This window comes from Pelodiscus sinensis, chromosome 6, assembly GCF_052426305.1.
Source record: "Pelodiscus sinensis isolate ZL-2025 chromosome 6, ASM5242630v1, whole genome shotgun sequence".
Lineage (NCBI taxonomy): Eukaryota > Metazoa > Chordata > Testudines > Trionychidae > Pelodiscus > Pelodiscus sinensis.
In genome coordinates, this window is record NC_143057.1 from 122,772,608 (window position 1) to 122,798,035 (window position 25,428).

Consider the following 25,428-nt stretch of genomic DNA (forward strand, 5'->3'; position numbering starts at 1 on the left):
ACTTAAAATTTACTTGCACGAAGACATAAGAGTGAAACAGAGCAGGTACAGACAGGTAGGCCAGACACATACCTCTGCCCCACTGCATATCCATCTACACCAGTGGTTCACAAACTTTGTTGCACAGTGGCCCCTTTCTGACAACAATTACAATATGGCTCCAGCGAGGAGAAAGACGACTGAGCCTGCCCAAGGCCCATCGCTCTGGGCAGGAGGAGGTAAAGGGATCTGTAACATAGGAGCCCTGCTGGCAAAAGCTTCAGCTCCAGGTAAAGGGATCTGTAACATAGGAGCCCTGCTGGCAAAAGCTGGAGCCCATGGGCTTCAGCTTTATGCCTCAGGAGGTGGGGCTCAGGCTTCAGCCCCAGGCCCTAGCAAGTCTAAGCCAGCCCTGGTGACTCCATTAAAATGGGGGCATAACTCACCTTGGGGTCCTGACCCACAGCTTGAGAACTGATAATCAACACTAATCATTTGTCCAGCCACACAGGAGCAGTCCACCATTCTCACTGCTTTACTGTCCATTCCTAATGTAGTGCTCCCAAATGGAAATGCAAATAGCCTCCTTAACTCTCCCTCCCCCCTAAATGCATCGCCTGCCTGTTCCATCAGCAACTGGGGTGGAAGAATACTCGAGAGAGACCAGACCAAGGCTTTGCAAGGACGCTATTGTTCATCTGTAAAAGGACTAGAGACCTCAGCCAAAGAAGAGAGAAGTATTTTACCATGATTTTTCATGTGATGTCTTATTTTGGTAAATTGTAATTTGATTCTGATTAGCCTTCTTGGTTATTTCATACGCAGCACAGAAATGTAATTTCACTTATATCAATAAAGTAATGCCAACCAAAACAGACGGTTTGTCATTTATCCCCCTTGCATCCTCTCAGATATAGGATAGTACAATACATAGAACTGTGCATATTCTAGATGAGGCCATTTAATGTCTAACTGCATACATTAACTTAATTCAAGCCAAGCATTAGAAAATGTAAGTGACTATACAAATGTAGTGAATGTAATCAGTCTTTACAGTTGTATGGACTAATTCCACCCATCCTAGGACAATTCCCTTTCTGCTTACAGTATAGTGGAGCTCCAATATGACAGGCACTACACAAGCTAAATGGAAAAACCTGCTCTGACACCAGTGAGCGTTTGAGGTGCATGAGCAGAATATTTGTGTTACTGATTGGATGAGCGGGTTTTTTAATACTATGAGAGCCCATAGCAAGTGTGATTAGTGACAATAAGAATCTTGATTAGAAATTAAATCAAATAAATAAATCTGAGAGCCAAGCTAATTACACTTTTCCTAATATTAAGCCTAGCTGATTTCATGCTCTTCTTAACAGTTATGTTTCTACTACCTTATGCAACACACACTTTATTTCTCTTTTAAATCACTGGAACTGGTTCTACGATGGGACAACTACTGTCAAACAAATGCTCAACGGGTAACGCAAAAGGTGCCAGGCTCAAGCAATTCTTTTACATGCACAACAGATATAGCAAGCCCAGAGCTGCCAGGGATATGAACAACCAAGCCTACTTGTGTTGGGAGGTCAGCGCTGTAAGTCCTGGCCCAAATTAAGCACTGTGTCAGGCACGATAAAGAGAAAGGAATTCCTATAACAGTATGGGAGATGAAAAGAGGAAATGAGGTGACAGCCTAAGCCGGTCCAAAGATGGGGCTGCAGTTCCATGCCCAAGACAAAGCTATGTGAAAGTTGATGCAATGGATATGAAGGATGATGTGTAAATGATTGGATGACTTACTTACATTTCCAGATTGGAGATCATGTTTTGAATATATAGGCATTAATATTTAAAATTTGGTAGGAGAATTAATCAAAATGGTCTCTCCTCAATCTAGAAAAGTAACGGCAGGAAACCGCACAATCCGTTAGATTTTTCCATCAAGTTTGTGTGCAATACGTCTTCCTAGACTAATATACAAATTCATAACAAAATCTGAAATGCATTCAGGATCCAGATAAACAGCCATATTTTGCAAAGGCTATACCCCCGATAAATACCATAACTAACCCAGAAGCCAGTTCCAAAGCTCTCTTTCTCTTGCTGCAGGGATTGCTAGTAGGATTGTTTTTAACCTAACCATAAATTTAGATCAACTTAAACAAAAAATAGTCTAGCAGCACATTAAACACTAACAAACATGTAGATGGTATCATGAGCTTTCATGGGCACAACCCACATTCATCTGAAGAAGTGGGTTGTGCCCACAAAAGCTCATGATACCATCTACGTTTTGTTAGTCTTTAAGGTTTCTGTTGGACTATTCATTGTTTTTTACTTTGTCCAGATACAGAATAACTCAGCTACCCTCGGAAACTTATAAATTTAGATCTCTTATAAATACATTAAAAGCAAGAGGAAGACCAAGGACAGGGTAGGCCCACTGCTTAGTGAAGAGGAAGAAGCAGTAACAGGAAACTTGGAAATGGCAGAGATGCTCAATGACTTCTTTGTTTCGGTCTTCACCAAGAAGTCTGGAGGTGTGCCTAACGTAGTGAATACAAGCAGAGAGAGGGTAAGTTTAGAAGATAGGATACACAAAGAACAAGTTAAAAATCACTTAGGAAAGTTAGATGTCAGCAAGTCACCAGGTCCTGATGAAATGCATCCCAGGATACTCAAGGAGCTGATAGAGGAGGTATCTGAGCCTTTAGCTATGATCTTTGAAAAATCATGGCAGACAGGGGAGATTCCAGAAGACTGGAAAAGGGCAAATATTGTGCCCATCTATAAAAAGGGGAATAAGAACAACCCAGGAAACTACAGACCGGTCAGTTTAACGTCTGTCCCAGGGAAGATAATGGAGCAGGTAATTAAGGAAATCATATGCAAACACTTGGAAGGTAATAAAGTGATAGGGAATAGCCAGCATGGGTTTGTGAAGAACTAGTCATGCCAAACTAATCTGATAGCTTTCTTTGATAGGATAACGAGCCTTGTGGATAAGGGAGAAGCGGTGGATGTCATATACCTAGACTTTAGTAAGGCATTTGATACGGTCTTGCATGATAGTCTTATTGATAAACTAGGCAAATATAACTTAGATAGGGCCACGATAAGGTGGGTGCATAATTGGCTGGATAACCGTAGTCAGAGAGTTGTTGTTAACGGTGCTAAATCCTGCTGGAAAGGGATAGCAAGTGGAGTTCTTCAAGGGTCTGTTTTGGGACCCGTACTGTTCAATATCTTCATCAATGATGTAGATATTGGGATAGAGAGTACGCTTATTAAGTTTGCAGATGATACCAAACTGGGTGGGGTTGCAACTTCTTTGGAGGATAGGGACATAATTCAAAATGACCTTAGCAAGTTAGAGAAATGGTCAGAGGTAAACAGGATGAGGTTTAATAAAGAGAAATGCAAAGTGCTCCACTTAGGAAGGAACAATCAGTTCCATACATACAAGATGGGAAGCGACTGTCTAGGAAGGAGCATGGCGGAAAGGGATCTAGGGGTCATAGTGGACCACAAGTTGAATATGAGTCAACAGTGTGATGCTGTTGCAAAAAAAGCAAATATGATTCTAGGTTGTATCAACAGGTGTGTTGTAAGCAAAACTCGTGAAGTCATTCTGCCGCTCTACTCTGCACTAGTTAGGCCTCAGCTGGAGTACTGTGTCCAGTTCTGGGCGCCACATTTCAAGAAAGATGTGGAGAAATTGGAAAGGGTACAGAGAAGAGCGACAAGAATGATTAAAGGTTTAGAGAACATGACCTATGAAGCCAGGCTTCATGAACTGGGCTTGTTTAGTTTGGAAAAAAGAAGATTAAGGGGGGACATGATAGCGGTTTTCAAATATCTAAAAGGGTGTCACAAGGAGGAAGGAGAAAATTTGTTCCTCTTGGTTTCTGAGGACAGGACAAGGAGTAATGGGCTTAAAGTGCAGCAGGGGAGGTTTAGATTGGACATTAGGAAAAAATTCCTAACTGTCAGGGTGGTCAAACATTGGAATAAATTGCCAAGGGAAGTGGTGGAATCTCCTTCTCTGGAGATATTTAAGAACAGGTTAGATAGACATCTGTCAGGGATGGTGTAGACGGAGCTTGGTCCTGCCTTGAGGGCGGGGGCTGGACTCGACCTCTCGAGGTCCCTTCCAGTCCTATTATTCTATGATTCTATGATTCTCACTACAAAGGAAATAAAGATTGACAGATTCGAATGTGCATTTTCAAAGCTTGCGTAGATTCCACAAAAGAAGGCAAAAGAGAAAAATGCAAATAAATTCATTAAAATGGACTCTTATCTCATCTTTCTTTGCAAAAACATGTACAACATGGTGTGCCTCTAACTTCTTGAAAGGAAGGCCTAAAGGCCTGATATTGTATACCTCAGTAGATGATGTATACACAAGAAATAGTTTGTCATCTAGGCACAAAAGTGAGAAAGAACAGGAATGACTAGCATCACTGTAATATGAACATGATGCCTGAATTTCAAGGGTTATTGTATTTTTCCATTGATTGTTTTAAACTCATGCTGTGTCTGCTAGTTGAAATATGTAACTGATCAGCAGCCAAAAGGATTTATGTTTATGCTGGATCAAACGGTAACTGTGACATATGGATTTTGTTGCTGAGAAATAGAGATGTCTGGAAGGAAAAGAAAGGATAGATTAGCTGATATTGCGGTCAAAAGACAAAAGTGAGAGAGCTTGACAATTTGTTTACCGAGTTAGGAAGAAGAAAGTTTTTTCAAGTTTCAAAACGAAATATACTTGTACTCTCTAGTGATACAAACCAGACACAAACTTGCATGTATGATTAGGTCTGGAGTTATGTAATGAACTGAAAAAGTTTTAGTAACCACCGTGGAATGAGCCACACTTAATTGAATTAAGCTAGACTAAATTATTTCTACTTAAATGAATAAAAATATTTGACCAAATCAAGTATTTGACTTCTATTCATAGCAATCATACTTGTAATTCCTTGCTTTCAGAAAAGGGGCCCATTATATTTTTAATTTAAACAAGCATTCTAGGCCATGACAGAAAAAAGAGTGTATGCTGACATATACATCATGTGTGGTAGTAAATCTTGCATCTGTTTGATGAATATTTTAAATTTAAAGATTGAATGTGAAGAGAAAGATATATTTTGAGAGGATGGATTTATAACTGGAACCATAGTCAGAATAAGTCAATTTTTTGGCACACCATTTTGGACCACGCATTTTAATTCAACCTATTCCAGTTGTTACGTTCTATTCAGAGCATATCTGTGTTGGTTGCAACATACTATCAATGACTATTTTCAGCCGACGACATACAGAATTATAAAACAAGGTATACTTTTAGTGAAAAGATTTAAATGCAATTGCTTGGACAAAGTGCCACAACTACAGATCATTCATTAAAACAACAACAACAAACCACCCAGCACTTGGAGCACTATTTTATTTAGGCCTACATATGGTACTCATCCATGATCGCTAATACAGCAAGTCTTAATTTAGCACAGGAGGATTACAGTGCTTTATGGCAATTATGTATTTTATTAAGTGATATAAATCAGGGAGAATTTAAAATTTTATTTTGACCACTGCATTAATGCAAATATAATGCTCTCTCTTTATCAGAGACATATGCATCTACATTGCTGTGCTATAAATCAGTGACTGCCAGCTTTATGCTATTGACCGCATATAACTGCAGACTGTATAATCCTCATTCCTCCTTTTGTTTATTTAAACCCATCATTGCATCGGTCTTAAATTTAGATTTTTAAGTTCTTCAGGGCAAGGACTATCTTTTACTCCGTGTCGGTATAGTATTTACAAAACTGGACCAGTATCAGAGGGGTAACCGTGTTAGTCTGAATCTGCAAAAGCGGCGAGGAGTCCTGTGGCACCTTAGAGACTAACTGAAGTGTAGGAGCATAAGTTTTCGTGGGCAAAGACCCACTTCATCAGATGCTTGTCATCATGCATCTGACGAAGTGGGTCTTTGCCCACGAAAGCTTATGCTCCTACACTTCAGTTAGTCTCTAAGGTGCCACAGAAAACTGGACCAGAATCTTCTATTTAGTGACTTTAGGTGCTATTATAACACAAAGTAAGTTTTGACATACCAGTATAAGTAGTTAGCCAGGGTGGAATTCTTGCAGGCTCGTGATATCAAGAAAGTGCAAAGGTCTTGCTGGAATAGATTAAAAAATAAAAAGTTATATACAGTAGAACCTCAAAGATAAAAACACCAGAGTTACAGGCTGACAACAGGAAGAAGCAGAGAATCCCTTGCTTCCCCTCCCCCCCCAAAAAAACCCCCAAACAAACCCAAACTCCAAGTACTATATTGCACCTGTTAAAACGAGTAATTGTGTGGCACCTTAAAGACTAACCAAAAATAGAGACTCATGAGGTTCCACGGGTAAAACCCACTTCATCAGGTGAGTTGGAGGGGAATAACAGAATCCAAGATATATATACTGTAACAACAAAAAGCATTTACCTGTCAATAGTAGAATGTGTTAAAGAAGCTAATTAAATGTGCAGGATGTGCACTGTTCACAGCTTCAGATGTGCAAATGCAAACATTAAAGGCACGGCAAATGCTGTTACGTATACCTTGGATTCTGTTATTTCCACTCCAACTCATCTGATGAAGTGGGTCTCATCTACAAAATCTCATGATTCTTTATGTAGGTTTTGCTCATCTCTAAGGTGCCACAGAACTACTAATTTTTCACTGCTCCCTTCTACTCTTTGCACCTGGGTGGCCAGTAGGGGAAGAATTGCTTTCACCCCTTCTTTCCCAAGCCAAAAGGATAACAATATCATACATACCAATGTGAAAAATTGAATGGATTTTTTTTTTATCTTGAATACTTCTTAGTTACTAACTAACTAACATGTTTTACTTACTTCAAGGTTTTCACTCTCTGCAGACTCCTTTGGTTTAGAAGTGGGAGGTGGGGAGGATACAGGAGGAACGGGACTCGCTATGATATGGGAACTGTAAAGAAGAAAAGCATGTGTTTTACAATTACTGATTTCGGATCACATTAACAGTAAAAAACCCCACCATGGTGTACATTCCATTTGCAATGGATAATAACTAGAGTGGGAACCCTATAACAGGCTCAACAACTAATAATCACAACATTAATTCCTCCAGAAATCCTAACTTTAGATGTAATGTGGTTGTTTTAAAAAAAAATTAAGCATGAATATTGCAAACATGACAATGGTCAGACTCAGCAAAGCCTCTTTCAAGGATGATGGCCTAGGACAGTGTTTCTCAACCTTTTTTTATGAAGTACAAGTACCCCCAGAGCCAGGCACCCCTAGCCTCCCTGCTCTAACCCAATGCCCCAGGCACCAGATGTATGGTAACCCTACCTTTGAAGTGCCCGCTCCTGCGGCCCAGCCCTGCCTCGGCAGCTTCTCTGCAGGGAGCAAGTGCCCCCTCCCAGCACGGGCTTACCGCATGGGGCTGTGCGCTCCCACCCCAGCCCGACGCCCCCCTAGCATGGCGACCGGGGGCAACTGCCCTCCCCCCCGCCCGCCTTCACTATGCCACTGATGCAGGGGGGGTCCTTTGGAGCAAAACTTATTGTGCCGCTTCACTGTCTTTTAGCTCCTCTCTGTAGCACCATAGGGAAGGGGCATTAGGGAAGCATTGTACTGAGCTGCTAGCGAGGGTGGGGGTAATGTGTGTCCCCAGGGTCAGCCGCCCTCCCGGCTGGAGCACCCCAGGGAGGTTGCCGGAGAGGAAACAAACTAGGAGAGGCAGCTGTGGAAGTAATTTTTTTTCCCTCCCCACCCTCCAACTTAGAACTGCCCTGGGTCTCACTGTAGCCACACACTTGTCCCACCAGGGACTGGAGCACGTGCACAGAGTGGCTGTTAAAATCCGGGCACATGGCTCCAAACATTCAATTTGACAGGCACGTGCTGCCACCCCCTCCCCAATTCCCTTTGCAGGGCAAAATCTCAGACTTTTGCCAAATTTCACTTGTGTTGAGGTAACCCCCAGACTTCTCTCACGTACCCCTAAGGGTACGCGTACCACTGGTTGAGAAACACTGACCTAGGATGCTTCAGTAGCGAAGCTCTTCTCACTGTGCCTGTTAGGAGAAGCAGGGCTTGTGTCAGAATAGGCCACATCAAAACAGACTCTTGTCCAACTCAGGTTTTTCCATTGAGGGATTGCCCTTCAACACACTACAGGGGAAGCCTCGAATCAGATTCATAGCAATCTCACTAGAAGAGATTAGATACATTCTTCACATGTCCAGTGCACTGAGGGACATCAGAAGGCAAATCTGATGCCCCTGCACCTAATTTAGTCTGAGACAGTAGAGGTTACCTGTTCTGCCACACAGACATTATTTTAACCCAAAGAAGTGGTCCTCATTCATTTCTCCTTTGGGGCTATGAAAACATCCTGTCAAGGGTAGCATAACAAAAATAATCACTTCTTGACCTTAAGAACATAAGACCAGTCACACTGGATCAGACCAAAGGACCATCTAGCCTAGTAACCTGACTTTCCAACAGTGGCCAATACCAGACCTTGAATACTGAAGTGAAAAGTCTGTGGAAGTGACTACAGGGCACCATCCACACACAGATTAAGTGCCACTGATAGAGTTTTCAAAAACATCCAAGTCCCATTTTTCAAAAGGAACTTGGGCACTCAATTCCCTTGGTGCTCTTGAAAATATAACTCCAGGAGAATTGTAGCTAAGCTCTGAAGCAAGCATTTAACAAGTTGAAACTGGCTGGAAGAGCAGGAACACTGAAGGATACTGGACAATGCTTTATATCAGTTCAGATATAGGAACTGGAACAGCAACTGGATTATCTGTTTGGGAACTACAGTCAAAATGGAACCAACTACAAGATTTCATGTGCAACATTTAAATTTAGAGGTTTGTGCATGATTGCTGCAATAAGACTAGCTCACGCTCCACTTAACACTACTGCTCTAAGGACTAAAGTATTTCAAGTGCTCAGGGAGTTCTGTGCATCTCATTCTAAGGGGTTGAAAGGCAGGAGTGAAAATCTTGCTGGATGATGTATTTAAAGAAAGCCTTTTCCTCTAGGGCAAATAGATAGGGATCCCAGGCAATGGAGGCTGTCCTGCTGAGAAGGATTGAGAAAATATCCTATATTCATATGAGATGAATCACAACAGTCATTTTACTGAATTTCAGGGTACAGGCATTCATGGGCCTCCGTACTTCTTTGCCTTCTATTTATTTTCATTAAAAGTGTCTGTGACCTTTACAAACTTGAATTTTTAGACCACATTTCATCAAAACAGAAAGTTTTATATCTGCTAAATACCCTCAGATGATTAGATTCTTGCTAGCCAGAGACATCCATATTTTGGAAATAGGTTGGGTTTGCTTAAAACAGTAGTTCTCAAACTTTTTGGCCTGTGGCCCACCTCACCTAGCTCAATGCAAACTTTTCTGTGGAACTTGCTGTTAACTACATAACTATGCTCGAGCCATTTTGAGAATGCTGCAGCTAGGGAGACAAGTTTAATTTACAAGCAAGAAAGGACATAGTAATTTAAATTATTTAAAAAATTAAGAGCTTTAACTTTTGCATGTTAATCAAATTTAATTTTAAATAAAGTAAAATATTAATTTATGTCCAACACAAACAGTTCCTGTGTTTTCTTTATCTATGGCAGGGGTAGGGAACTTTTTTGGCTCAGGAGCCACTAACCCACAGTAAAATCAGTTGGGGACCACACAAGTGAGAAGAACATCCCCCCTCCTCCGCAACAACAACAAAAACCCTCATTGATGTAGCCCTCAACTGAAACACTTCACTCCTCTGGTGCTCCACCCCCACCAGGGGAGAGGAACAGATGAAGAGGACTGAGGTTTAGGGTTTCCAATAGGCCAGATTAACTCTTCTGGAGTTCTAAGGTTAGTAGATTTTGTGGGGTTGGGACAATAAAGAAGGGTCAGGGACATATCTGCCAGTGAGAGGGATAGGGGTGCAGGATCTGGGCAGGAGGTGGGATGCACAAGGAGGTGAAGGTCTGGGTGGGAGATGGGGTACAGAAGCAGGCTGGGATAGGGTGTCTGGTTAGTAGGAAGGGTGTATGAGCAAGGGAGGATGCAGTAGCAGGGTGCGGGGGTGTGTAAGATGTCTGGCCAGAAGAGAGGAGACAGGAGCAGACTGGAAGTAGGTGTCTCTCCAAAAGGGAGGGTGGAGGAGCAGACTGTGTATAGGGTGTCTGGCCAGGAAGCGGGTGCAGGAGTGGCCTTGGGGTAGGTATCTGGCCAGGGGAGGGAGCAGGAGCAGGAGCAGGAGCAGGAGCAGGAGCAGGAGCAGGAGCAGGAGCAGGAGCAGGCTGGAGGTGCAGAGTCTCAGCAAGAGAGGATGCGTGAGGGGGCTGGGAGTGCAGGGGGCTGGGGATGAGGGGGTGGGGGGGCGAGGTACTTACTTGCCTTTTCGCCTTGTGCTGGTCCCAGGCACTGCTTTCTGTTGCTCCCACTGGCCAAATTCTGGCCAACGGAGCATCGGGGAAAGCCTCCAAGCAGCACATCCACGTGTTACTGTTCCCCCAGCTGGGGGAGGCGGTGGACTTCTTCCCCCACGAGCTGGATCACACACTGAGGCACAGGTCTTCCTCCCCCCCAGCAGGAAGCCAACTCTGGCACTCCAACCGCCCGGAGGGAGGGAGGGAGGAAGAGGCTGGAGTGCCAGCACCTGTTCCCTGCTGCGGGGGAAGCGGGGACTGAGCTTGAGCCGCAGACCACCTGGGAGGCGGCCACAGACCACTAGTGGTCTGCAGACTGCAGTTTGAGAACCACTGGCTTAAAAGAAACTTTCAACAAAAAATTCTCACCCAGCTGAATTCCCAACTAGATGTATTTAATGTCAAAGAACAAAACAATTATTTTTAAAATCTCGGGAATGGCACTGAGTTTTTCAATCAGAGACCCCCCCAGAAGTGTCTGTGCTCTAATGCTTCAACTTGGTAATGACGGGAAGCATCACAAAGGTCTCAAAATAAAGAGAGTGTAGTAAGCTTGCAATATAAACTCCATATACATCAGACACAAGACTACAGCATACTTGCAGAACAGAATCTGTATTTTACTGCTGATGCTGATATTCTTTGTTTCTTCCCTTCTAGAAGCTCCTTACCTGTCTATTTCGGCAGCATTCATTCCTGATGCTGCCATACTTTCAGACATCGAACCCTGACTGTCCCTCTTATTTGGCTCTAATCCATTCTTTATGTCATCAAAATTCTCATATTTCAGGGCCTGGACCAGCTGCAGCAGGTACATTAACAAATCCTTGGAAGAAGATAAGAGAAAAAAATAGATATACTGAGAGATGAGTAATGGGAGCTGCTGGATGTTCAACATTTTTGAGAATTATACTATTTATTCAAAAGCCTAAATCTGAGCTTAGTGATCAGTTACAAAAAATGGAAGCAGGGATTAAGAAATGACTACAATAAGGTAAAAAATAGTCATGGACGTAACTTAGTGCACCGATTTCTATTTCTTGTACTCTTTACATTATTAAAAACTCATAGTAGCAATTGGAATACACATCTCATATTTCTCTTTTATACTGGCTAATGCTAGTCTTCTATTGATCTTAAATTGGTTAAACTATTCACTTATATGTTGTTTGACTTCTATCTGTAAAAGTTGGAAAGAGCCTGGGACTTAGCTATCTAGGATGTTGACAGTCTCTTGTCAACCATCATAAAGGCTAAAACTAACAAAATAATACAACAGCCCCTAGATTTGAATTCTTGAGTCAGGATTTTTAATTATTACCTAAGGAATCTTTCCCCTCCATTCATCAAGCAGAACTGGTTTAGTGACCTTCAATGCATGGTGCAAGGTATGAGTTTTTGGTCACAAATATTATAGGGGGTATTACGGAGGGAGACCATTTTATTATGGGTGGCGTGCTAACTAGAGGGCAGGGGAGATATGATAGAGGTCTAGAAAATCATGACAGATATGAAGAAAGTGAATAAAGAAAAGTTATTTACTTGTTCCCGTAACATAGGGGTCACCAAATAAAATTAATAGGCAGCAGGTTTAAAACAAAAAGGAAGTTTTTCTTCATGCAGAGCAGCGCCAACCTGTGGAACTCCTTGACAGAGGATGTTGTGAAGATCAGGATTTTAACAGGATTCAAAAAAGAACTAAATAAATTCATGGAGGTTAGAGCTATCGATATTTATTAGCAGGGCTCGACAAACTATTCAATCTACTCGCCCGGGGCAAGTAGATTTCAGCCCGGCGCCCCGTTTACTGACGGCACACGCACGCGCAATGCAGGTCTTGTGCATGTGCAGTGCGGAGCTGGGGAGTGGATTTCGCTGTGATCGTTGAGCCCTGCGTATTAGGCAGAATGAGTAGGAATGGTGTCCTTAGCCTCTGCTTGTAAGGGGTTGGAAATGAATAACAGGAGAGGGATCACTTGATGGTTACTTCGCTCCCTCTGGGGCATCTGGCATTGGATACTGTCAGCAGACAGGATACTGGGCTAGACGGACCTTTGGTCTGACCCAGTATGCCTGTTCTTGTGTGTTCCCTATTATGACTTGGGTCAGTAGCTTTTAAGAAGATAAGGTTATGCACCCAGAATGACAGCATACATTTTTATGATAGGGAATTTTAAGCGGCAGATGTACTATGCATATTAAAAGCTAGATAAAAAGATTAGATTCCATTACATTCCCACCTCTCTGAGTGATCTTACATGAGTTTTCAAAAAGAAATTTCCCTCTCTCTCATTTTTAGCTAACAGGCTATCTTTCTGCATCGTCTTCCTCAGAGGAATGCAACGTCAGGACATACCTGGAAATTACAAAACAGACTGCTAGAAGTATCTGGTATTCTATTCAACAATGGAACAGTTACTTTTGAAGTGAAAACTGATGGGGAAAAGGCGTGATTTTTTTCAGTCCCCAAGAGTGAAGACATTTAGTACAGAGCACTGATTTGCATTGTGAGGAGCTTTGCTTAATAAAGCTAGATACTTTATTCTCTCTAAAAATAGAAACATACATTAAATAGCTTCACAGTGAACCTTTTATTATTTTTCATAATTACCTTCCTTTAAAAGGTAATGAATATGCAGATAGCAGCAAATATTATGGAAACTGTACTACATGTGCTACGTTAGGGCCTTTGAGTCTCTCATGGATGAAAGTCAAGTTGACCCACAGAACAACAGAGTCTTTAGTACCTCATCATCTGCCTGCTGCAACCTCGCAACAGCGTATCGCCGTACTGTTGGGTTGGTGAAATGAGATGATAACAGCTCCAGAGAATCTTCTACATCCATTGGCTTCCATTTGCCCAGAAGCTCCAGTGCTTGCTTTGCCTCTTGGGGTAGGTCCCAGTTGACACATTTCAAGAACTTTGTCAATGCCTAAACAAATAAGATTAGAAAAACTGACTATTCCAGAAATCAATGGACTTGAATATTTACCGTGTACATAGTTTAGTTTAAGTTAGGGTTGTAAGTGAGTAGTCCACTAACCAATAAGCCTAGGCTTATCAATTAATCTAGTCAACTACTCTACTACTCGCATCCCCCCCCCACCCGCTGCCTCTGTATCAGAGGCAGCAAGCGGGGAGGGAAGCAGGAGCCAATGATGGGGGAAGCGGACTTAAAGCCAATAGAGGTAGCAGCACGGGGGGGTGGAGTGGGGAGCAAAGGAGGTTGCCACAAAGCAAGTCTCTGGCAGCAACCTCTGTCCACTGGGATCCCCCACAGCCAGGGGCTGCTGCTGCGAAGCAATCCCTGTGCGCAGTGGCCCTGGCTGGCTGTGGACAGGGGCTGCTCTGGCCGGGTAGGAGCCCGACTCAGTCCTCGCTCACACGAAGTCCAGGACCTACCCCCATTGCAGCTCTGCAGTTGAAATGTACTAAGAGCAGGGTGGGCAGGCAGCACAGCTCTTACTACATTTAAAATGCAGAGCTGCAGCAGGGATAGGTCCCAGACCTGGCATGAGCCAAGACTGAGCTTGGCTGCCTGCCTGCCTGCCTGGCTTTTAGTACATTTAAACTGCAGAACTGCAGCAGGAGTAGGTCCCGGACCTGGTGCAAGCCGGGACTGAGCCAGGCTCTCTACCCTTATCGACCAATCGAGTGATAAAAATCACATCCACTACTCGATTAGCCAGTTAACCACATCTTAACATTCCTAGTTTAAGACAAGTCATAGGGCCAGATTCTTATTGCAATTCTCTTAGCATAAACCAGAGGAACCCAATTGAAGTGCATGGCAATACACTGTGCAACTGAACTTGTGCAACCATACACCAGTGAGAAACAGAGCTGTGTTCTATTCCCAGTTACGCTAGTGACTTCCTCCATGACCTTGACCAAGTCACTTAATATCTTTCTATGCATCATTGTCCCCACATTCATTATCAAGGAGTGAAAATGCTTACCTAGCTTATGACGGTGTTGAGGGTTAATTCATCTATTTTTGTAAAGTCCTTTAAAGTTAGATTAAGGTGCTACAGTGCAAGAGAATTACTTCTTCTGTAGCAGCAAATTCACACTTTATTCTCCTCCCAATTAACATACTCAATCATCACTAGAGACTATGGATTTTCAGTTTACAAGCACACCAAAGGGGAAAATAAACCCTTAAAAACTGCATCAATCATGGGTGAAATTGTCAGGAAAAAGGGTCTTGCATAGTTTTACAGGTCTTATTGTTGTGTTAAATAGACAGGAGTCATTATTAACAGAATACTGGCAAGACTTAATCCACTGTATGAAGATAAATGGGGAAAAGAGAGCTAAGCAAAGCACATACTGAAAAGCTTTGCTGAATCAGGAATTTATAACCTTTGCTAGAGATTATCCAAAAATATAAGCAAGTACAAGCTATTGCCTCAGCTTTGTTTATAGCTGAATACCTGCCATTAAAAGGACTAGAAATTTTAACCTGTTACCTATTTCAACATTTTATCATCATCTAGCTATAATTTTCTAGGGTCTCATGTAAGGCTACATGGAAAGATACCAGTTAGAGATAATGCAACGGTATTCTTAAAAAAATAATGGACCAATACTTTTTTGCCTTATTTAACAATCTAGCTCTAATTCACTTACTAGTAACCTTCCCTATTATTTAGAACACATGCAGCTTGTGTATTTGTGCCATATTTGCAGTTGTTAACACAACTTTTCCTTGCTGGATTAATCCTGGTAGTTTTGGTAGAAGAGCATTTTAAAGGAACTCACTAAAGATTTTAAGCTACAGGTTTTTAAAGTATTTGCCAATAAGGTTTTAAATTAAAAAGGTCTCTAGTCTTTACCAGCATAGCTATTCTATTAATGAAAAACATCTTGATTAAATATACTCTCAACTAACAGGGATTCATACCTCTGAAGAGGCAGACACTTAAAAAAACAGTTGCACTAATGAAATAGAAAGATAAATTACTCAACTATGTACATTGATCAGGATATATTTAATACAATTAACTTTACCTTTTCTTGATTAGTAAGATAGTATCTGAACTTCCAAACTAGATCTTGTTCCTCATAGGTCAGTTGCTTTGTTGGTGGATAACTCACTATGATCTACCAAAAAATTACAGAGAACACTTTGTAGAACAAATTGTACATATTTATATTTTAAAGAAGTTGAGAGAATTTAGTCTGTTGTGTTCCATATTGACTTCATAACAGAATGAAGGCTGTGGTATATGCACAATTTCCCCATACAACACCATGGATGCTCTTCAAACCTTAACTTAGATGAACATCTCTCATAGATCTATAGATACCCTGACCTCTACCAACTATCAGTTCCTCGCCCTGCAGCTGAGACTGACAAAAATGCCCATTAATCTGTGTGATGTGGATTTCTTTGTACTCAGGAGTGTAGTAAGACTAACACATCTCTAAGTAATGAGATGGGAATGACACAAGCTAAGCCAGAAAACTAGCCACTTTCGACTGAATTCTCTCCTTGGCAACAATTTCACATTCAAGAGAAGTCACATATCTACTGTATTCCCTTCAGATTTGGCATCGGACATTGAATGTCATTTATCAAAACTGAATCTGCACACTTCAACACCAAAGACTCCACTGAAAGTTACAAACTTACATTCAGCTGATCTCGAGTAGCTGCATTAGGCTTGAGATCATGATCAGAGGGCCCACTTCTTAAACTTCGAGCAAGCTTGTGATGTTTGCTCTCTACTAAGTTCTCCTAAAATACACAAAATAAACGTCAGTGGTTATAAATATTTAACTCTACTGAAAATAGTCTTGAAATGCAACTGTCTACCAGAGACTCACCAACATTCTAAATAATGTATTACACACTTAAGTATTCATCTCTAAAAACTAGTCTTCTGAATTCACTGATTAAAGTGTATGATTTTTCAGCAGTGAGCTCTCTTATTCTACAAACAATACCATTACTTCAGACTTAAATTTCAAGTGTGTTAACTATTTTTCACCTTGTGATGAATGGCGGTCAACAAGTAATCTATTCAAAGTGACAGTGATTTACGTAGCATATAAACATGCTAGGGCACTAAAGATACTAGACACTTTATGGATAAGTACCACCTCAAAGAGTTTACAGTCTAAAGGCTCTGCATACATTCCATGTTTTTGTCCCAGAGTTTGTTAATACTGGGTCAGCTGAAGCCATAATAGCAACAGTAGAAGTAACAGTGTAAAACAGATTTTAGATGACAACACCATTTTCAGTACTGAGTCCACTGGACAACTTCATAGCAGTGTTAGATGGTATGGTGATGACAATAAAAGACCCATCCACACGAGGTTTCCTGAAGTTGCTGATATTGTGAATGCCAGTTCAGCTGTAACAGAATTGTATTTCCTCTTTTCTCACCTGTCTCCAACTTGCCTCCCCTTCCCTTATCACAAAAGTGTTAAGAGTGTATTTTAAACCCAAAAATGAAGGTTAGTTACTTATCTATGAAGTTTGTCAAGGTGGATTCTGCTTATTCACACTCATGGGACTCGTGCCAACCAGTGCAGCAGCATGAAGGAACTTCCCAGGAGCAGTGCATATAAGGGCGTCCATGAACCACCTTCCTCTCCCCCTATGCTCTGTGATGTTCTGAGGACTTTGGCAATTGAAGGGACTGAGGTGCCACAATCCTTTCATGCCCAACTGGGACATAAGACACTGAAATTTGCACTCTGCCGGAACAGGAAAGGTGGGCAGGGAGCACGAACATAGAATCCTAGAGTACTAGTACTGGAAAGGACCTCAGAGATCTAGTCCAGTTCCCTGCCCTTGTGGCAAGATCAAGCACCTTCTAGATCATCCCTGATAAATACATCTATCCAACCTGCTCATAAACAGCTCCAGTGATGGAAATTCTACAACCTCCCTAGGCAACTTATTCTCATATTTAACCACCCTGACAGTTAGGAAGCTTTTCCTAATGTCCAATCTAAATCTCCATTGCTGCAATTTAAGGCAATTGCTTCTTGTCCTATTCTCAGAGGCCAAGGAGAACAATTTTTTCCCCTTCTCCTGGTAACACCCTTTTAGATCCTTGAAAAATGCTATCATGTCCCCTCTCAGTCTTCTCTTTTCTAAACTAAACAAGCCCACTTCTTTCAGTCTTCCCTCACAGGTCATGTTTTCTAGACCTTTAATCATTTTTGTTGTTCTTCTCCACAATGTCTCCAATTTCTCTACATCTTTCTTGAAATGTGGTGCCCAGAACTAGACACAATACTCCAATTGAGGCCTAATCAGTGCAGAGTAGAGCGGAAGAACTATTTCTTGTGTCTTGTTCACAACCATCTAGTTAATGCAGCCCAGAATCATGTTTGCTTTTTTTGCAACAGTCACACCGTTGACTCCTATTTAGTTTGTGGTCCCCTGTTGAGTAAGTTCAAGTACTAGTGTGGTGGCAAGATTGCAGGGGCAAACTACCCCGCACTGATCTAAAGATCTTCTGAAGTCGCGTTACATCCATCAGCACAAGTCCCATCACTGGCAATATGGAGAGGACACTTGAAGAACTAAAAGCATTTGAGAACTCCACCAATCCTAACATTTGAAATGAAGCATTTGAACAAACTGATAATACGTTAAAGATCTCATTAGAATTTCTCAACTGGTTCAACTCAAGACTTAAACTGGCAGTAGCCACCCTTTCGTGCTGCAATTAAACTTACTTGAGACCCTAGCATATGTAATTGTCAAGAGTCTCCCGTGCTCCCGCTCCCCCCCCCCCCCACACTCACACTTAAGAACTTCACAGCACACCAAAATGAAGTTTTCTTATTATCTGTGTTGCTCAGAAAATTACTCACCATAGACATCTGGGGATCTGGAACCTTAACAATCTCAGAGCTTGTTAAAATTGGAGATGACTCATCACCATCCTGCATGGCAACATAATTCAAAGGCACAATAAATGTCTCCCAACTTATAATGAACAATGTGTCTTATGTCAGATTTACTACTTTCCATATTCAAGAAAAAAAATAAAGCACTTAAACTTTGTTGCATTTCAATGGATAACAAAAGGCATAAAGGACTAGAAAACACAAAGGATTTTTTTCAATTTTTGACAAAGTAGAAAAAGTGGAATGAAATGGGAGATGGAAGCATAAACTCCATCCATCTATGTGACAAATTTAGAGATAATGTAATTTTTAAGTCTTCATCAGGAATTTAGTGAAAAAAACTATTTGGAAATTTCTATCAATATTATTAAAGTAAAAGCTCTGTTATCTGGCACTCAGTTAACGAGACAGCTTAATTAACCAGCATTTCTGACATCTCCAAATACAAATTTTCAGTCTAGTGGACTGGTACACTACTTAGCTTGTTCAGCAGTTGTATATTCTATACACTGCTTTTATGCATAAAAGCCAGAAAACAAGCAAGGAAGCTGAAATCAGGGATTTATTTAAAAAGTAGCATCCAGGGTGTGAGTGATGGATAGGATCTGTCCTTTTCCAACTGTTTCATCTCCACTTCCGCTTGCTTTTGCTTCTTATTGGCTTCTATGCGCTGCAGTAAGAGCTCCATCTTGGGCTTACATCTTGAAGACAGTGTTGGGGGAGGAGCATGGCCGCCATCCTCTGCTCCTGCCCCCACAAGGTTACTTCCCAGTGACCCCATAGGACACTCTCATGTACCTTCACCTCGTGTTTCAAGTTTTCCCTGGAGGTGGATATCTTGCCCTGATCTGAGGCTGTTTTCACCTCAATGTCTCTCTTAGGGCATGACTAAACTACATCCCTCTTTCGAAAGAGGGATGAAAATTAGACATATCGAAATTGCAAATGAAGTCCGGATTTGAATTTCCCACGCTTCATTTGCATAATGGCGGTCGCGTGTTTTTGAAAATGGGTATTTCGAAAGTGAAACTATCTAGATGCAGTTCTTTCGAAATAAAATCTCTTTTTCAAAAGATCCTGTAATCCCGGAGTACAGCATCTTTCGAAAAAGTGGGGGGTTTCTGAAAGAACCGTGTCTAGACAATGGTTTCACTTTCAAAATGTTCTTTCGAAAACGGGTATTTCGAAAGTGAAACCGCTATCTAGACTGGGCTGTTTCCTTGCTCTACTCTAGCCTCACTATCCAGTTGCCCTGAAAGCTAGAAACAAACCAAAACATGTGTTTGGTTTGAACTCTGGCTGTGCAGGTTTAACCTTCTGTGTGCCTTTACTCCCTCAAGAAGCAAAAGAGAGGGAAAAAAAGCCCCAAAACTTCCAAACAGCAAGAGAGACAGAAATAAAGAGTGTCCTTTTAAAATCCTGAGGTCTGTGTTCCTGGTTCAAAGTGATCCCACTGCTTTGCTATCATGTCAGGACTGTTCCCCACTCTGGCACCCTGAGTGCTGAAGGTGGGGGCCCACAAGAGACCTTAAAAATACTTTGCTTCTATAGGATCTACTTATAAAAACTCTGCAAGATCACAGATTCACTGGCCCTAGAAGATAGGTTACCACCATCAAGTGAATCAAAATCCTGAGGAAGAAACACCTGCACTTCTTCCGGAGGGGTACCCCAAGCTCTTACACCAGCTTGAGAAGAAAGGGGAAAAAATACACAGAAAACAAATTTCAATCTCTGATAACTGACCTCTCAGTCTAGGCAGGAACACACAAAACCCCTATTACTTTTTAGGATACAAGAATCAAATCACAGTCTTAAAAAGTTGATTTTATTAATGAAACAAAAAGATATACTTGATAAAGCATGTTTGGTGGCTAGGTGTTACAGAGCAACTGAGAAAAGAACAGATTAAAACACAAAGAAAGTCTCTTTGGGCTGCAGCTTAGAAAAGGTGAATGGGGAAGGAAAGGCACCTGGGTTTCACACAGAGGAGCTTAACCAAACAACAAAACAAATAAAATAACCTGACTGTGATTAAATATACATTTATCCCTTATTTACTCATGATCCCTTCATGGTCCAGTCCATTTCCATGCCCAGTATTCTTTGAAGATATGGTTGTCCTGCCTGGATTTAAATCATCCTGTTTTTCCCAACTCCTGGCTTAAACCCTCCAGAAGAGAAATGGCAGACAGGTAATCTTTACCATTCACATTTCAACACTGTATCCCATTGGTTCTTCTGGCTCCCTGCCAACAGCCCCATAGCTACCTGAATTTGACGCTTCAGTCACCCAGTGCTGGCCAGCACGCCTCCTATCCATCACAATGTGTCATAGGGTCATTACAGGTTCAGCACAATCTCTTACTCTTTCTACAGCTATGATAACTGATGTTGATAATGACCCTGAGAGACACTGAAAAATCCTGAAGCGCCTTTTGAATCAGTGAAGATTAAATTACATTCGGTACAGTTTTAGTGTTAAGTTACATTTTTACTGATTTGGGTGTATGCTATGCACTGTCCATAATGATATGTAGTGTCATAAGATTACTTACTGTATAGAAAACTTTACCTATACACACCCAAATGCTTCAAGAAGCAAACGACTCTACAGTGCAGTACTATTTCTGAATTGGTGGGTACCTGTGTACTATTATATACTTATTGTATTCCAATTCTCTGAAAACTGGTATTCCATTGGTAAAGTATAACTTTTAATTAATCAGACTATTCAATTAACCAACACCTTCAATCTTCCAACATGTCAGATAACAGAGCATTTACTGTATGACACATCTGCCATGGAAGTGCTTAAAGGGTCTTTCTATGAAGGTAAAATTTTCAAAAGCTGAAGCCAAAACACTTAGACACATTATTTAGGTGTCTCATCTTGAAAATATGGATTTATTGCTTGGAGCATTGACTAAAGTTGAGGGAAAATGAACACAGAGATACACTGGGTTCTGTATAGTGATAGAAATGTAGCCGTGTTAGTCTGGTGTAGCTGAAACAGGACTATGAAGCACTTTAAAGACTAACAAGATGGTTTAATAGGCGACTCAGATCAAATAGTGGAAGAAAATTGTCACAACCATATATACCAAACGATACAATTAAAAAAAGGACAAATCAAATTTCAGAACAGAAGGAGGATGGGGGGGGAGGTAAATGTCTGTGAGCTAATCATATTAGAGGTGATAATTGGGGAAACTATCTTTGTAATGGGTAAAATAATTAGCGTCTTTATTCAAACTTGAGTGTGACAATTTTCTTCCACTATTTATCTGAGGAAGTGGATCTAGCCCACGAAAGCTCATCACCTATTAAACCATCTTGTTAGTCTTTAAAGTGCTACATAGTCCTGTTTTTTGGGTTCTGTATAGAATGTGACACAGAGCACCATTTTGGAAATGATATTTTTAGAAAATGCAGAATAGAACAAAGCTGCTTCTACTTTGAACTGAGAATTATAAGGAATCTGCTTCTCCTCCTTGCCAGTTCCAGATTGTTTTTTTAACATGGCTGGCAGTTTTGTAGATGATGCATAAGAACAGCCATATTGAGTAAGACCAAATGACCATCAAGCCCAGTATCCTGTCTTCCCAAAGCGGCCAATACCAGGTGCTCTAGAGGGAATTAACAGTAATCCATCCCCTAATGCCCTTTCCCATCATTTGTCAAACACAGACTAATATATACCTCACTTTTCTGCACATATATTGATTGCTTCTACAATGATGACTAGAGTAAAAATTGGGTTTTGTACCAATAAGTTTACATGGGACGACTTTTCTATGCAAACCTAATGAGGAAAGTAGTGGGGGTTTTTTAAATGGAAAAATTCAGACATCACACTACAAACAATATTTTCCAGTTAAATAAGGTATCTGGAATATGTGGATGGTATTAAGCCCAGTCTGTGAATATATGTGTGATTTCAATTTTTAAGCATTCAAAATCTTAAAATAGTAAATATGAAAAGCAATTAAAAAGGCAAAAAAGGACAATCCACTTCCGTTCTGTTGAATTTAATTACAAAATTAAATCAATTGCATAAATGGTGACGTTAGCGCTAATTAAGATATATTGTACTATAGAATAATTTATTTTTATTACAGGAGCACCTGCCTGAAAGTGCCAATCAAGGATCAACAGCCCCACTGGGCCAGACATTATACAGACAAGTAACAAAGATCTGTCCTTGTACATGAGAACATGTATTAGACAGGACGGAGCATGCAGTTGAGGAAAAAATGAGTAGTGGGGGTAAGAGGTACAGTTTAGTGTAAAATCAGAACCACATAGCTAACCACTGCTACCCTGTGGCTAATCCTATACTATAAAAGTTTCCCAAAAATATCTAAAAATGTATAATGAACTCATCTGTGGAATGTGCTTGATGTTTTTCCTTGAGCATTTTCTATTGGTGCACTTTATAACACATTTAATTATTAGTACTTAGTATTTCTACAACTTGATGTACAATCATTGGTTCATTAATTCTAATAATACCTCCCCTCCCCCCAGGCAGGTATAATTTTATTGATGGATAATGAGAGATTCAAGGTACATCAACATTTGATCTGGGAGGGGTGATTCCTAGCTTGCACAGAAATACCTCAGGGGAGTAAGGCAGGATTATACCCAGAGGTGCTACCCATACCACTGCAAACACACTGCTATTTTCAGACACTAGCTCAAAACCTAGCTATGCGAGGCAGGAATCACACCACAGCTCAAATGTAGATGTACCCTCAGTGACTTAACCAAGACCACACAAAGAATTAGCAATAGGATAAAGATTCAAGAGTTTCAGATTAAAAAAAAACCAAACAAATCCAGTGCACATAGTGTGCCATTTGGTTATGAGAACAGAGATAGGCTAACAGAGAGCTCTGCAAAATAAATGAATGGATGAAGATTTTTCAAATGCCCAGAGTGGGGAGAAGTGCTCAAATTCTATTGACCAATTGCAAGTTGGGAATCTAACTTCGTTTTGTAGCTTTTAAAAAAAATCTCCCCCTTCATTTACAATCACAGATGAGACAATGGCTATGAAAAATTGTAAAGTTAGATGAGAAAAAGGCTATACAAACATTATGGTCTGACATTCCTTCCATCCCGAGGCTAAAAAAAAATCCTGTACCACTAGAAAAAAAGAAACACCAACTACTTACTGATTTATAAGATGGAAAGCTTATAAAAACCTAAAATACCAAGACTTCACTTTGACAGAGCAGTAAACTGTTCCAAGGACTAGCGCTCAATTAGTGATCTGAAGGACAAGAATTGACTATTTTTTAAAATTTCATCTGTGTTTTTTCAGCTTTGCATACGTTAGCTAAAAACAACAAAAGAAGTGTTTCTATCACCAACAGTGACAAGTTAAGCTAAAAAAAGAGAAAAAAGCAAACACTTCACTGAGAGCAGATTTTTCTAAACTGCATATAAAAGAAGTTAAACGTAAATCCAGAATGTTCTCATTTTGCTTACTTTGTTCTCAAATGCAGAGAGCTCTTGTCTTTCATTTCATTATGTTTTATCACACAAAAAAACTACCCTTCAACTGAAACAAGAATCTGCAGGTTGGTTGGGTTGCATCATTGCTCTCCTGGGCCAAATTCTCTCATTAAACATAGCCTATTTTGAAATACAGCTGCTCTATGAAATACTCTGGAGAAAGACAAAATGCCATCAGTCAACAGAATAAGGATGTTGGCAGTTTTATCCACCTTTCAAATAGATGAGGAAGGTGCAACTCTGACCCCTCTATTTCACTCACAGAACATCAATATCTATTATAGTGTCCCTGAATGCGTAACCTTAATAATTCATGCTAACAGTCGTTTACCTGCTAATTTGCCAAGCAGATCTCAAACCAATGTGAGGCCAAATCTCGTAAGTTTACAAACATAGTTTTGAGTGTGGTTTAACTAAATATTTTATGCACAAAATTATAAGGTACTCTACCATATTCCAAAATCCTAATTTTTACAAAATGTAAGACCCTACTACCACTCTCTATTATTTATTCTTTGGTGAGAGGTGGAGAAACAATGCCAATTTTGCAATGATTACAGCGTGTGGTAAAGCAAAGTGATGATCAAGCACGGTTATCCCATACCTCTTTACAATTACATTGCTCATCAGTTTCTAAAACACTAACAAAGAAGGGGTTCTATGGAGCTCATACTATGAGGTTAGTTAAACCAGGGTTCCAAGCAATATCAGCAGAATACAACTATTTGTTTCCAGAACCTAGATCAGCGGTTCCCAACCTTTTCCAGGCGGAGACCTATTTTGACAATTCAGGAAGACTTGAAACAAAATACAGGACTATGTAGCACTTCAAAGACTAACAAGATGGTTTATTAGAAGATGAGCTTTCGTGGGCCAGACCCACTTCCTCAGATCAAATAGTGGAAGAAAATAGTCACAACCATAAATACCAAAGGATACAATTTAAAAAAATGAACACATATGAAAAGGACAAATCACATTTCAGAACAGAAGGGGGATGCAAAGGGGGGGGAGGAGGAGGAAGGTAAATGTCTGTGAGTTAATGATATTAGAGGTGGGGAAAGGTAAATGTCTGTGAGCTAATGGTATTAGAGGTGATAATTGGGGAAGCTATCTCTGTAATGGGTAAGGTAGTTGGTGTCTTTGTTGAGCCCCCCTTGAAGAGTGTCAAATTTTAGCATGAATCACAGTTCAGAGGATTTCCTTTCAAGTGCAGATTTGAAAGTCTTCTGGAGTAGGATGCAGGTAATTAGGTCGTTGAGACAGTGTCCTTCCTGGTTGAAATGGCAAGAAACTGTTTTTTCTTTGTGATCCTGTCTAATATCTGTTTTATGGGCATTGATCCTTTGGCGAAGTGTCTGAGACGTTTGTCCAATGTACATAGCAGACGGACACTTTCGGCACATGATAGCATAAATTATATTTCTGGATGCGCAGGAATATGTGTTCTTGATCTTATAACTCACTTGAAGACTTGGTGACCCAAGGCAATTCAAAAACGGGGGGAAGAGAGAGAATGCACAGCCACTTGGGGAGACAC

The 25,428-nt window shown here is 40.8% G+C and overlaps 1 protein-coding gene across 4 annotated transcripts in view; it reads right to left on the minus strand.

Annotated features, from left to right (window-relative positions):
- PIK3C3 (phosphatidylinositol 3-kinase catalytic subunit type 3) overlaps window positions 1–25,428 on the minus strand; it is a 132,320-nt gene that overhangs the window by 73,886 nt on the left and 33,006 nt on the right. For all 4 annotated transcript variants that reach the window (XM_075932756.2, XM_075932755.2, XM_075932754.2 and 1 more), the window contains 7 exons: window positions 18,330–18,401; window positions 16,126–16,230; window positions 15,501–15,593; window positions 13,234–13,419; window positions 11,158–11,312; window positions 6,901–6,991; window positions 6,108–6,175 (listed from right to left, as the gene is read on the minus strand). In XM_075932756.2, coding sequence (XP_075788871.2) covers window positions 6,108–6,175; window positions 6,901–6,991; window positions 11,158–11,312; window positions 13,234–13,419; window positions 15,501–15,593; window positions 16,126–16,230; window positions 18,330–18,401 — 770 coding nt within the window. The remainder of the gene's footprint in view (window positions 1–6,107; window positions 6,176–6,900; window positions 6,992–11,157; window positions 11,313–13,233; window positions 13,420–15,500; window positions 15,594–16,125; window positions 16,231–18,329; window positions 18,402–25,428) is intronic.